This window comes from Geotrypetes seraphini, chromosome 11 (assembly GCF_902459505.1).
Source record: "Geotrypetes seraphini chromosome 11, aGeoSer1.1, whole genome shotgun sequence".
Classification (NCBI taxonomy): Eukaryota; Metazoa; Chordata; class Amphibia; order Gymnophiona; family Dermophiidae; genus Geotrypetes; species Geotrypetes seraphini.
In genome coordinates, this window is record NC_047094.1 from 18732052 (window position 1) to 18744620 (window position 12569).

General features: G+C 43.3%; 1 protein-coding gene across 1 annotated transcript in view; it reads left to right on the top strand.

The window, feature by feature from the left end:
* Positions 1–12569, top strand: part of INTS1 (integrator complex subunit 1) — a 70334-nt gene that overhangs the window by 16542 nt on the left and 41223 nt on the right. Inside the window, 4 exon segments of the mRNA XM_033963862.1 lie at positions 2047–2152; positions 2928–3114; positions 5290–5435; positions 9228–9369. Coding sequence (XP_033819753.1) covers positions 2047–2152; positions 2928–3114; positions 5290–5435; positions 9228–9369 — 581 coding nt within the window.

The following is a 12569-nucleotide window of genomic DNA, read 5'->3' on the forward strand; positions in this document are numbered from 1 at the left end:
CATTTAAGTACATCACGGGACGGATCGAGGTGGAAGATGATATCTTTCTTCTCAAGGGACCCTCGACCACAAGAGGACATCCGCTCAAACTCAAGGGAGGGAAGTTTCGTGGAGACGCCAGGAAGTACTTCTTCACGGAGAGAGTGATTGAGCATTGGAACAAGCTTCCAGTGCAGGTGGTCGAGGCACGCAGCATCCTAGACTTCAAGAACAAATGGGATGCCTATGTGGGATCCCTACGAGGTCATGCTAAGGGATAGGGTCACTAGAACTTGAATGAGCGGGTCAGTAGAGTGACAGTATAATTACAATTATACTTTAGGGGGTCAGTAGACTTAAGAGGGTGGGTAAATAGTGTGGGCAGACTTGATGGGCTATAGCCCTTATCTGCCGTCATCTTTCTATGTTTCTATGTTTCTAACCAAGAGGAGCTCGACTCGGTTAACAGTAATGTAAAATATAATACATAAATTTGACAAGGAAGAGCAGACTGAAATACATTTCTCCCTCCGTATTCGTGGTTTCAGTAATCACGGTTTCAATTATTCATGGTTTTTAGCTTGTTGGCTCCTTCCCCAAATTCCATCAGCTTGCATAGAGAAATCACTGAGTCCAAGCGTTTACAGCGAAAACTGCTGATCCCCAGCACTTTCTTCACTGTGTTTTGCCTCCCCTTCAGGAACAGGCCAGGTCTTCCATCGTGTTATTCGTGGTTTCACCATATTCACGATGGTTTTTAATAGAAAACAGCGAGTAACATATGAAGTTATTTGTGGTTTTTCTGTATTTGCGGTTCTGTTAATCCCCTATCACATCAAATACGAGGGAGAAATGTAGTTAATTTCTAAAATGTTTAGCAAACAAAAAAGTTTTCAGAACTTTCTGGAATAAAGCAAAAGAACCTAAGCTTCTTAATGTAAGCGGTAAAGCATTCCAGAATTCGGTTAATTTAAAAGCAAAAGAATAACTAAATCTCTTAAAGGTTCTGTTTTTACCACTGAGAGAGGGAAATGTAAGTTTTAATTTTTGAGAACTTCTGGCAAGATGAGATCTATGAACATTCCAGTCTAAAGGAATCAAAGTGGCAAAAATGCCAAATTGGATCTTAAATGCAATACAAATGCACTTAAATTGAATTCTGAGATACACTGGAAGCCAATGGTAATTCCTTGAGCAGAGGGGTTACGTGATGAAATTTACTCTTATCAAAAATAAGTTTAGCTGCAGTGGAAAGTTAGCAACAAGTTACACATTCACATATAGCAGATATACAGAACAACAGATTGAAAGAAGGAACAGCAAAAGTGAGATACATGTTTATGGGCTTGCTGACTCCCGCCCTCCTTGTAACTCTACTTTTAACTATGCCTTGTACCTCCCACCTTCCTGCACCTCCCACCTACCTGCCTTCTCCCTACCTGTACCTCCCACCTACCTGCACTCGACTTCCTAAGCCACGCCGATTGACTTGTTTATAACCTCTCTATCTCCTTCTTGCCTGCTCCCGACTCGCTAAGTTATATTGATTGATTGACTTATTTGTAAATTTTGCTGTAGATGTACAGTCTCTTGTCATGTAAACCGCTTTGAACTATTCTGGTACTGCGGTATACAAAAATAAAGTTATTATTATTATTAGCAAAGCAAACGATAAGGCAATGTAAGTATAGCAGCTCGCACGCATTTGACTTGCCACCGCTAGAAATACAATACATTCGTTGCATAGGACAATTTAAGATCTTGTATAGTTTGGAATTGGGTACGTGCATAGAGACACCCCTTCTAAGAAACCACACTAGCGGTTTTTAGTGCAGGGAGCCACGCTGAATGGCCCGCGCTGCTCCTATACGTGTCGGTAGAAGTGTGGTAGAAGAGGGGGTTAGTTACAGCTACAAGTCAGGTAAAGGGCACATGCAGTGAGGCAGTATAACTTTGCTGGGGTAAAAGTAGAGGTTAAGGTATCTTTAAGAGAGTCGGGTAAAAAGGTGGGTCTCACAGTACAGCACTCCTACCTCACTTCAGCTGATTTGTTTGGCCTTCGTGCAGGGAACAGCCCTCACCCATCCTTGACCGAAGAAGAAGATAGCCAGACTGAAGTGCTGATAGCCGAGGAGAAACTAAGCCCAGAGCAAGAGGGGCAGCTGATGCCCAGGTATGTCTGAAACCACTTTAATGAAGCATAGCTCTGGTGGGAGTCTGAAGAGGACACTTTAATAAAGGTACTTGCTTATCTAGAGGACACTGTGAGCAATACATGTACTTCATGTAGAGAAAGTGAGGATGGGAGGACATCAGTTGGTAGCTGCTTCCCAGCACTACAGTACTTTTAGATGCTTTGAGCCTATGCTGGTTGAGGGAAGGGCTGGAATGGTTTAGAACTATCTTCAGTCTGTTCTCTAACATGGCCTTGGCTCAGTGATGCTGATGTTGATGTAGCTGTGCCTTCCCTCCTTGAAAAGCACTAACTTTTGAGACCTAATGTTTGAACTGAGGGGTGTTTACAGTTACATAAGAACATAAGAATAGCCTTACTGGGTCAAGCCAATGGTCCATCAAGCCCAGTAACCCATTCTCATGGTGGCCAATCCAGGTCATTAGAACCTGGCCAAAACCCAAAGAGTAGCACCATTCCATGCTACCGATCCAGGGCAAGCAGTGGCTTCTCCCATATCTTTCTCAAATACAGATTATGGACTTTTCCTCCAGGAACTTGTCCAAACCTTTCTTAAAACCAACTACACTATCCGCTCTTGCCATAACCTCTGGCAACGCGTTCCAGAGCTCAATTATTCTCTGAGTGAAAAAATATTTCCTCCTATTGGTTTTAAAAGTATTTCCCTGTAACTTCATCGAGTTTCCCCCTAGTCTTTGTAATTTTTCACAGAGTGAACAATCTGGAGAGTTTGGGTCATTATGTTTCTGGGTAGGTACGACGATCTGGCAGAGAGCGTGGAGGAATACGTCCTGGATATGCTGCGAGATCAACTGAACCGCCGGCAGCCCATGGACAACGTGTCGAGGAATCTTCTACGGCTTCTGACAGCTACCTGTGGCTATGAGGAAGTGCGCCTGATGGCTGTACAGAGGCTTGAGATGTGGCTGCAGAACCCTAAGGTGAGAAGGTTTCTTCCTGGGATCATGGTGTTTTTTTTCTGGTGTGGTGTTTGAGATGATGAGCTAGTCGCATTCATTTCTGACTTCTTTTCCCATTCCCATCCAGTCAATAGCAGGGGATTTCAAGAATCTCTCATTGCTACGTGTTTTCATTTTTTTTCCTCCTTATTATCTATGCCAGTGTTTTTCAACCTTTTTACGCCTATGGACCGGCAGAAATAAAAGAATTATTCTGTGGACCGGCATCAGTCTATGGACCGGCGGTTGAAGAACACTGGGCTAAGTCGTGAGCCAGACCCCGCCCATCTCTACCCAATTTCCAACCCAGACCCCGCCCCATAATAGTACTAATTGTAACACTATTTTTTCCATTCATTTTTCACAGATACACAATATAATCTTATTATCAACACATAATGGTTAACCACAAAATTAAACTACACAAAGTACACTGACAGCAGATGTAAATTCTCAGAATTGACATAATTCAATCACTAAATTCAAAAATAAAATCATTCCCCCCTACCTTTGTTGTCTCCCTCCCTCCATGATATGGCTTACCTTCTGGCCTGCTCCACCTGGCCATTTTATGCCGCCCCCGGTATTATCTTCAGGCCGGCTCCCTCTTTCTCACTGATGCAGTGCATAAAGCTGCGGGCAGCAGCTCCTTGCGCATCCCATGCCTCATCTGGAAGCCTTCCCTCTGACGTTGCAACGTCAGAGAGAAGACTTCCGGTTCAGGCGCATGATGCCCATAGGAACCACTGCCCGTGGCTTTGTGCACTGAATCAGTGAGGAAGAGGGAGTTGGCTCGAAGATAATACCGCATCGATTGCACCATGGACCGGCGGTTGAAGAACACTGTTTTGGGCCTGATGCATGTGCTGACCCTGTGGACCGGCAGGAAATTTCTGTGGACCAGCACCGGTCCACGGACCGGTGGTTGAAGAACACTGATCTATGCTACACTAGTCCAAACAAGTAGGAGTTATTATGTCCTCATGCCAGCAGATGGCAGCAACTCAAAGCTTCATTCTCTTTTTTGGCTGTGTTTCTTCTAAACCAGTGGTCTCAAACTCATGGCCCAGGAGCCACATGCTGCCCGCCAGGTACTATTTTGAGGCCCTCGATATGTTAGCATTGTTCTGGAACGTTGTCCACCTCACTGCTGTAACCTCACGCAAGCGCTTTCCTGCGTCTGTACGCGATTATGAGGTGGAGTGGAGAGGACAATCAGAAGCAATTAAGGAAAGATTTATAAACTATAACAAGTTTTACCTCATGCAAAATTGTCATTTCTTTAATAAGACATTAACTGGTTTTTTTTCTGCGGCCCTCCAAGTACCTACAAATCCAAAATGTGGCCCTGCAAAGGGTTTGAGTTTGAGACCACTGTTTTAAATGGAGCGCTTTCATGTTTTACATGGGCATGTGCAAAATTACTGACCCGACCTGACTTTCAAACAAAATTAAACTATAAAAATTAATTAATCTAAACTAAATCAATTACCATATGTGTGATGATTGTTTTATGCTATATATAGAAATGCATTGCTAATACTGGGATCAAAAATTGTTGTTTTTTTAGAATGTGTCGCTCACACACAAAAAAATTGCACACACCAGGCCACTCCTTAGTGTGAACATTGCTTTTACGGAGCTGGTGTAGCCTTCTGCTCCTAAGTGTTTTATTTTGCCTTCCCTCCTTGAGATTGTGATACCTCTCCAGATGAAATGCCAGGTGTAGATGGACCACGGGAACAGAATTCCAGGCTTTAAAATCAAGCTGTTTATAAAGATTTAGATACTGCCACCCCTTGTCTGTTTCTGCATGTGACGTCTCTATAATCACAATCTAGATATGGTATTTTGATAATCTTTTTATTAGGACAATATAAACACCTCCTCTTGTGAATGTCTAGCAGTGTGTGTGTGTGTGTTTGTTCCCTACATGGATATCAGAATCCCAGTGGAACTGGTGGAAGTAAAAATGGTCCAGGGTGAGACAAAATGCCGAGAATCCCCTCTTGCAGAGAGGTGAAGACAAAGAGATTCAGTCACAGTGTGCAATATTCCAAACAGAAGAAATGTGTTCAGACTGAATGTAGTGCTTTTGGTGACCTGTAGAGACTTTGCACTTGATAAGATTAACCTTGTTCATTTTTTAACTTGCAGCTGACCAGACCTGCTCAGGATTTGCTGATGTCTGTGTGCATGAACTGCAGCACTCATGGTTCTGAGGACATGGAAGTGGTTTCCAATTTGATCAAAATTCGTCTGAAACCCAAAGTCCTTCTCAATCATTACATGTTGTGTGTCAGGTGAGCAGCTGGAGCCCTGACTGTGTCTGAAATGCACAGATAAAACTGTCTCTCCAGACTGGCACAACTCACTGATGGTCATGGTGATCTATTACCCATCAGTGAGTTGTGCCAGTCTGGAGCTACTAAAAGAAAGAAAATAAGCAGCTAAGAACCTAATTTCTCCTTTTTGAATCATTAATTCTTACGTACTTTACATAGGACCTGTAAGGTCATTAGTCGTGCGACTCTTCTGGTGACATTTGTTTTCCATTTGTTAGGCTTAGAGAAGTGACCTTCTTAGGAGGTAAGATTTCCATGTTCCCAGATGTTTCGAAAACAACTCAGACCAGGAGCAAGAGGTTCCTTGAATTAAAGCAACATGTGATTACACTGGGAGCAAAATTTCAACTTAGATATCCTTGTAAATGTATGTTCCTTTTGGATCAGAATTCTTATGCATTTTTTTGAACCCTCCCAGTTGAAATTTTATCTTGAAGGAAAGGGGGGTATCAATGTTTAGTGCTTCGATATGAGGCAATCCTAATTGATCCCAAGTAGAAAGGTCCATTTTAAAAATTTGAAGAAGCAATACTACGAATTTGATCTTCATTAATGTTTATTTTTATAATTCTCTCTAAGATGTGAGTAGTGGATCATTGGAACAGACTCCCACTCCAGGTGATAAAGGCCAGCAGCGTGACGGATTTTAAGAGAAAATGGGATACTCACGTGGGATCTTTAAGGGAGTAAATTCAGGAGAGGGGATACTTGGAATGGGCAGACTTGGTGGGCTATAGCCCTTTTCTGCTGCTTTTTTCTATGTTTCTATGTCTCCCTTCCATATGTGGGCTGTTACAAGAGTTTTGAGTAAATGTTAATTTTTGAGGGGTTTTCTGTTTTTTAAGGCCTGAATTTTGTATTTCCTTTGGAGCAATTAGGTAGCTAAGCCCTTATTCTAACACATAGGGCTCCTTTTACTAAACTGCGATAGCGGTTTTAGCATGCGCTTAGAGCATGCAGAATTGCTGCGCTCGCTAGATGCTAACGCCAGCATTAAGCTGGCGTTAGTTCTAGCCACGTAGCACGGGTTTACCGTGTGCTAAAATTCTAAAAACGCTATCGCAGCTTAATAAAAGGAGTCCATAATGTTTTATGTATCTATCTATATAAATCAATAAATAAAGAATTTTAAAAAACCCATAGGACCTGTAGCTCTTATCCTTCCCCCTACCTATCTTTTTACTCCTTTTTGTTTGTTTCACGTTTCTTAAACCATTGTAATTCTACCCCCCTGTCCCTTTGTTTCCGTATGTCTGTGTTTTAAGTTTGCTTCTGTTCGTACTTTTAACTTTCTTGTTTTCCTATAATTTTATTATGTACACCGCTTAGAAATTTTTGTAAGTGTTTGATCAAATTTTAAAATAAACTAACGGCCTCTTTTACAAAGCCACGCGGAAACAGCCCCGTAGCCCTTTAATTCTCTATGGGCTTCGGGGCCTTTAGCGCAGAGCAGCTGCTAGCGCGGCTTTGTAAAAGAGGCCGTAAAAGTTAATTTGGGGCCCATTGACATCTTTTATGGATTCATTATAGTTGTCTTTTCCTTTATTTCTGTTGGTATAATGCACACACACCCAGAGGGCGGGAGGGGGGTATTTCTTTTGTATGGTTCTATTCCCTTATGAAAATTGGGTGGAGTTATTTTTTAATGTTGAATGGATTCTGATTGATTATAAGTGCATATATGATTACTATTATTTGTATAGATATTGTATTGCATTTTTGTTAGGTTTAGAAACTTAATAAAGATTAAAAAATAACTAAAAAAAAACCTTGAAACAGTATGCATCCAAACTGCTTCAATGAACAACTCTAAGGAAAACAAAAGCGTAGAGCTTTTGATGGTATCTGCATCCCTTGTGCTCGGTGGCATTTTACCTTTTCAGCATGTTGTGCTTTGTTGGGTTCATAGACAACGGCGCAAAAGACAAAGGCGCGCCCGGACAATTGAGCGCAGCGCGGAGGTGCGCGCCGCTCAAAATTACTGTTTTTAGGGGCTCCGACAGGGGTTTTTGTTGGGGAACCCCCCCCACTTTACTTAATATACATCACGCCGGCGTTATGGGGGGTTTGGGGGGTTGTAACCCTCCACATTTTACTGTAAACTTAACTTTTTCCCTAAAAACAGGGAAAAAGTGAAGTTTTCAGTAAAATGTGGGGGGTTACAACCCCCCAAACCCCCCACAACGCGGCGCAATGTCTTAAGTAAAGTGGGGGGTTCCCCCCCCACACCCTCTCCGTCAGAGCCCTAAAAACAGTAATTTTGAGCGGTGCGCGCCTCCACGCTGCGCTCAATTGTCTGGGCGCACCTTTGTCCCGGCGCGCTTTTGACCTGACACCGCTTTGTTGTGTTCTGTTGTATTCTCAGCATTTATATCTTGCTTGTATCAAAAAGGAATCTAAGCAGGTTACAATAATAATCTAAACACAGAAAAAAAAATAATCCAGTAAGAAAAATTGCACCCCTATTTATTAAAGAAAAAGTTTTCAAGGCCTCACAAAAAGGCAATATTCTGACAGTATTTGAAGTTGAATGAGAACGCTATTCCAGATTTTACTAGATTGATACACAAAAGAACTGTCAAGAAGACTCGTAAATTGAATATTTCTAATAGCTGGGAAACTTAAAATCAGTGTAGAATAAAAATGTGAAGATTTCCGCACAACCAGAAAAATTAAAAGCTGAATTATGAGAGGAAGGCCAGACACCGTGTAAATCAGGGGTCTTAAAGTCCCTCCTTGAGGGCCGCAATCCAGTCAGGTTTTCAGGATTTCCCCAATGAATATGCATGAGATCTAGGTGCATGCACTGCTTTCAATGCATATTCATTGGGGAAATCCTGAAAACCCGACTGGATTGCGGCCCTCAAGGAGGGACTTTGAGATCCCTGGTGTAAAATGTTAAAGAGCAAACAGGCAATTTTCAATTCAACCCGGGCTCAAACGGGTCACCAGTATAGCTTAATGAGCAATGGGGTAACCCCATCAAACAACTTCTGACAGAAAACCAATTTTGCAGCAGTGTTCTGCAATAGTTGTAACCTATTATAGATTTTAGGTGAAAGACTTGCATAGAAAGAATTGCAGTACGTAGTCAAGTTGGGATATAATTATTGCATGAACCATGAGCTGAAAATGTTTGGGAAATAAGAGAACTCGAATTGCTTAAAGTTGTTTTTTTAAAAATGTTTTTTTATTGAAATTGACTCTGGCACCCTAGATAGGCTATCGAATGTGCAAAATAAAGCCGAGGACCTTTAGAAGTTTCTAGCTTAGTTGGTTTTCCAGACTTCAGTGTAATAGAAAATGAAATAGTCGGTAAAGCATGACTAAATAATACCATTTTTGTCTTTGGCATATTAAGTTTTAAAAAATGTTGATGTGCCCAATTCTCAATCAACTAACATGGTGCAGTTTGCAGTGGTAGAAGGCAGATGCCATAAGAAGCCAGAAAACTCTGCAGTCTGTGGTGGCTGGATTTCCTCTACTTTTTTATTTTTATTTTTTTAAATCTTTATTCATTTTCAAATTGAACAACAAGTGCACAAAAATACATTATACAAGTAATTTCAAAATATCACTGTAATATCTAACATAAAAATCTAGTAATGTAATAACCCCCACCCACCCACCCTTCATCACATTTTCAACCGAAATAAAATATATATGTGTTCTATAACGTATTATAACATATTTTAATAACATATTATAACATATTTCTACTTTTTTAATATTTCTACTCTTTGTTTGCAGAGAGCTGCTGAATGCGCACAGGGATAATTTAGGCACCATGGTGAAGTTTGTGATTTTTAACGAACTTTCAAATGCCAGAAACCCGAACAACATGCAGATTCTGTACACGGTGTTACAGCACAACTCTGAGTTAGCACCAAAGGTACTGGCAGGAGCATAGGGAGGAAGGATCTGGTCTCTGAGACATGCCTGATCAGGGCATGGCGCATGCATTCCACAGTCCATTGCAATCATATAAACATAGTAATGCCTGATAAGATAGCTGAAGCTTTATGCTTTGTCTCTGTGCTTATAAAAAATGATGAGAGAGAGATTTACAGGGTGCTCACAAAAACACTCCTTGATTTTAAATGGTTACAAAATCAGAACTTATTGGAATATGTTTATAAATAAGATGAGAGCAAATATAAGTCCCAAAAAGTACGGTTAGCACGATCTTACACAATCGCTTGCACTTTCACCCTTATAAGCTGCAATTGGTGTAGAAGTTACAACCTTCAGACAGTGCAACGCGACAAATGACCAGGGGTTCCTCAAGTGGCCCCCGAGATCAACAGACATTACTGTTTGTGACTTTTTCCTTTGGGGGTACGTGAAAGACAGAGTGTACGTACCTCCCTACCCGCAACTATTGATCTGCAGGAACCCATCACTGAAGCTGTAAACGCGATTACACTGGATATGCTTCGGAGAGTCTGGTCCGAGCTCGATTATCGCATCGATGTTTGCTGAGTAACAGGTGGGGCACACATCGAGTTGATGAAACTGTAGCCTCAAAGGTAAAAGAATATTCCAATAAATTTTGGTTTTACAACCATTTAAAATCAAGGCGTGATTTTGTGGGCACCCTGATGGCAATAGACAATGAGTCACATTTTACGCAGAATGTAGAGTCAGAACTGAGATGTCCAGGTCAGGGCGGGCTGAGTATTGGTGGTGTTTTAGAAGGGGGTCTACTGACGCCAAGCCTTTTCTGTGTGTGTGCTGGCATGGGCAGCAGGAGCAGCTGTTTTACACATATACATATCAGAAAAATGAATGGCACAGACCTGGCAGCGTCTCTGTGGAGGTGTTGGCGCTTACGTATGGGCGTGGCGATTTTTCACAACTCCCACGTGAAAGTGGCATACCACATATAGCTGCCCCATTTTACAAACCTACAGCAAAATCCCCTTTTTTCAGTGGCCGAGACAGGTTTGTGGACTAGCTTGCCTGGGACATTGCATTTCTGTGAAAATATATTAGTTAATTTAAAAAAACCATTTTTTTGTCCAGGCATTCAATTTGAAATGAGATTTTTTTTTAAATTATGATTTCATTCAGCCTGGATATCGGTTTTGTGATAGAACTCTCTATTTTTTATATGCCTGTTATGTTTTTAAGATATGTTTATAAGTTTTAAAGATTTGGGGTGTTTATTATAAGCCACCTAGGCTCTAGGCAGATAAGAAATATTAAAAAAAATAAAGAAAGAAAGAAGTGCTGCCAATTAACTAATGAGGCTGCAGTTTGAATATGGTTTCATTGGCTATCTGGGGGGGGCAAAGGAGCGAGAGGATTTCCTAATAGGAAAGATCAATACATGAAGGTGTGGGAATCCTAACTAAAGCTTATATCCATGGGGCTGTGTGTAAAATAGAGAATGACAAATTTGTCCCTGTCCCTGCAGGAAAGCAAAGTTGCTTACCTGTAACAGGTGTTCTCCATAGACAGCAGATGAGGATGGAGTTTGCAGCAATTGGGCAGGGACAGGAAATGAACTTGCGGGGATGGGAAGATAAATTGAGTTACCATGGGGATGGGAAAAAATTTGTCCCCGTGTCATTCTCTAGTGTAAAACATTTATCCATGGGGCTATAGCCTTTTGTTAAATAATTATGACACCGTGTGTCTTGATCTATTCCATATATCAAAACAGAAACAATACTAACTAGACAGAATGTTCACATCCCTCCTTTTTTATTGTTTTATATTGTTGCGATATGCCCAGGGGGGTCATAAGATCAAAGGCCTTCTGGAGCTGGGGTTTCTGAAGGCTGATACAGGAGTAAAGGGGAGATGGAATGTTTTGCCATGTGGGAGAGCTACAGAATAGATGGTCAGGGAGTGAGGAGGGATTGAGGGGGCTGATGTGATTCACAGATAAGGATGATAAAAGTTGCATTGTTTTGTATCTTTGATTGTTGTATTATTGAGCACTCATCAGTGAAAAAAAAAAATGGTTGAAATGTGATATGATTTCATTTTGGAGGAGCAAATGAACGGTATAGGATTGACTCCTTTTAATCCCTCTGTAAAGCTCTAGTGAACGTGTCTTTGAGTTGATGTAAATGTGACATGGAGATTTTCCACCAAAACATGTACCGTATTTTCACGCAAATAACGCGCACCCGTATAAAACGCGCACACGGGTATAGCGCGCAGAAATCACGATGATATGTACAAAAACTTTGGTATACCGCGCTCACTGGTATACCGCGCATGCTGCCCGACGCTCCTTTCGCCCGCCCTGACTTTCCGTGCGCTGTCCCGACTCTCCGTTCACCCCCCCTGACTTCCGTGCACTGTCCCCCCTTGAAGGTCTGTCCCCATCCTGAAAGCCTGATGCCCCCCCCCCCGACGTCCGATACATCCCTCCCCCCCGAAGGACCGCCGACTCCCCAACAATATCGGGCCAGGAGGGAGCCCAAATCCTCCTGGCCACGGCGACCCCCTAACCCCACCCCGCACTACATTACGGGCAGGAGGGATCCCAGGCCCTCCTGCCCTCGACGCAAACCCCCCTCCCCCCAACGACCGCCCCCCCCCAAGAACCTCCGACCGCCCCCCAGCCGACCCGCGACCCCCACGACCCCCCCACCCCCCTTCTCCGTACCTTTGGTAGTTGGGCCAGAAGGGAGCCCAAACCCTCCTGGCCACGGCGATCCCCTAACCCCACCCCGCACTACATTACGGGCAGGAGGGATCCCAGGCCCTCCTGCCCTCGACGCAAACCCCCCCTCCCCCCCCCCGCCCCCCCCCAAGCACCTCCGACCGCCCCCCCAGCCGACCCGCGACCCCCCTGGCGACCCCCACGACCCCCCCACCCCCCTTCCCCGTACCTTTGGTAGTTGGCCGGACAGACGGGAGCCAAACCCGCCTGTTCGGCAGGCAGCCAACGAAGGAATGAGACCGGATTGGCCCATCCATCCTAAAGCTCCGCCTACTGGTGGGGCCTAAGGCGCGTGGGCCAATCAGAATAGGCCCTGGAGCCTTAGGGCCCACCTGGGGGCGCGGCCTGAGGCACATGGTCGGGTTGGGCCCATGTGCCTCAGGCCGCGCCCCCAGGTGGGACCTAAGGTT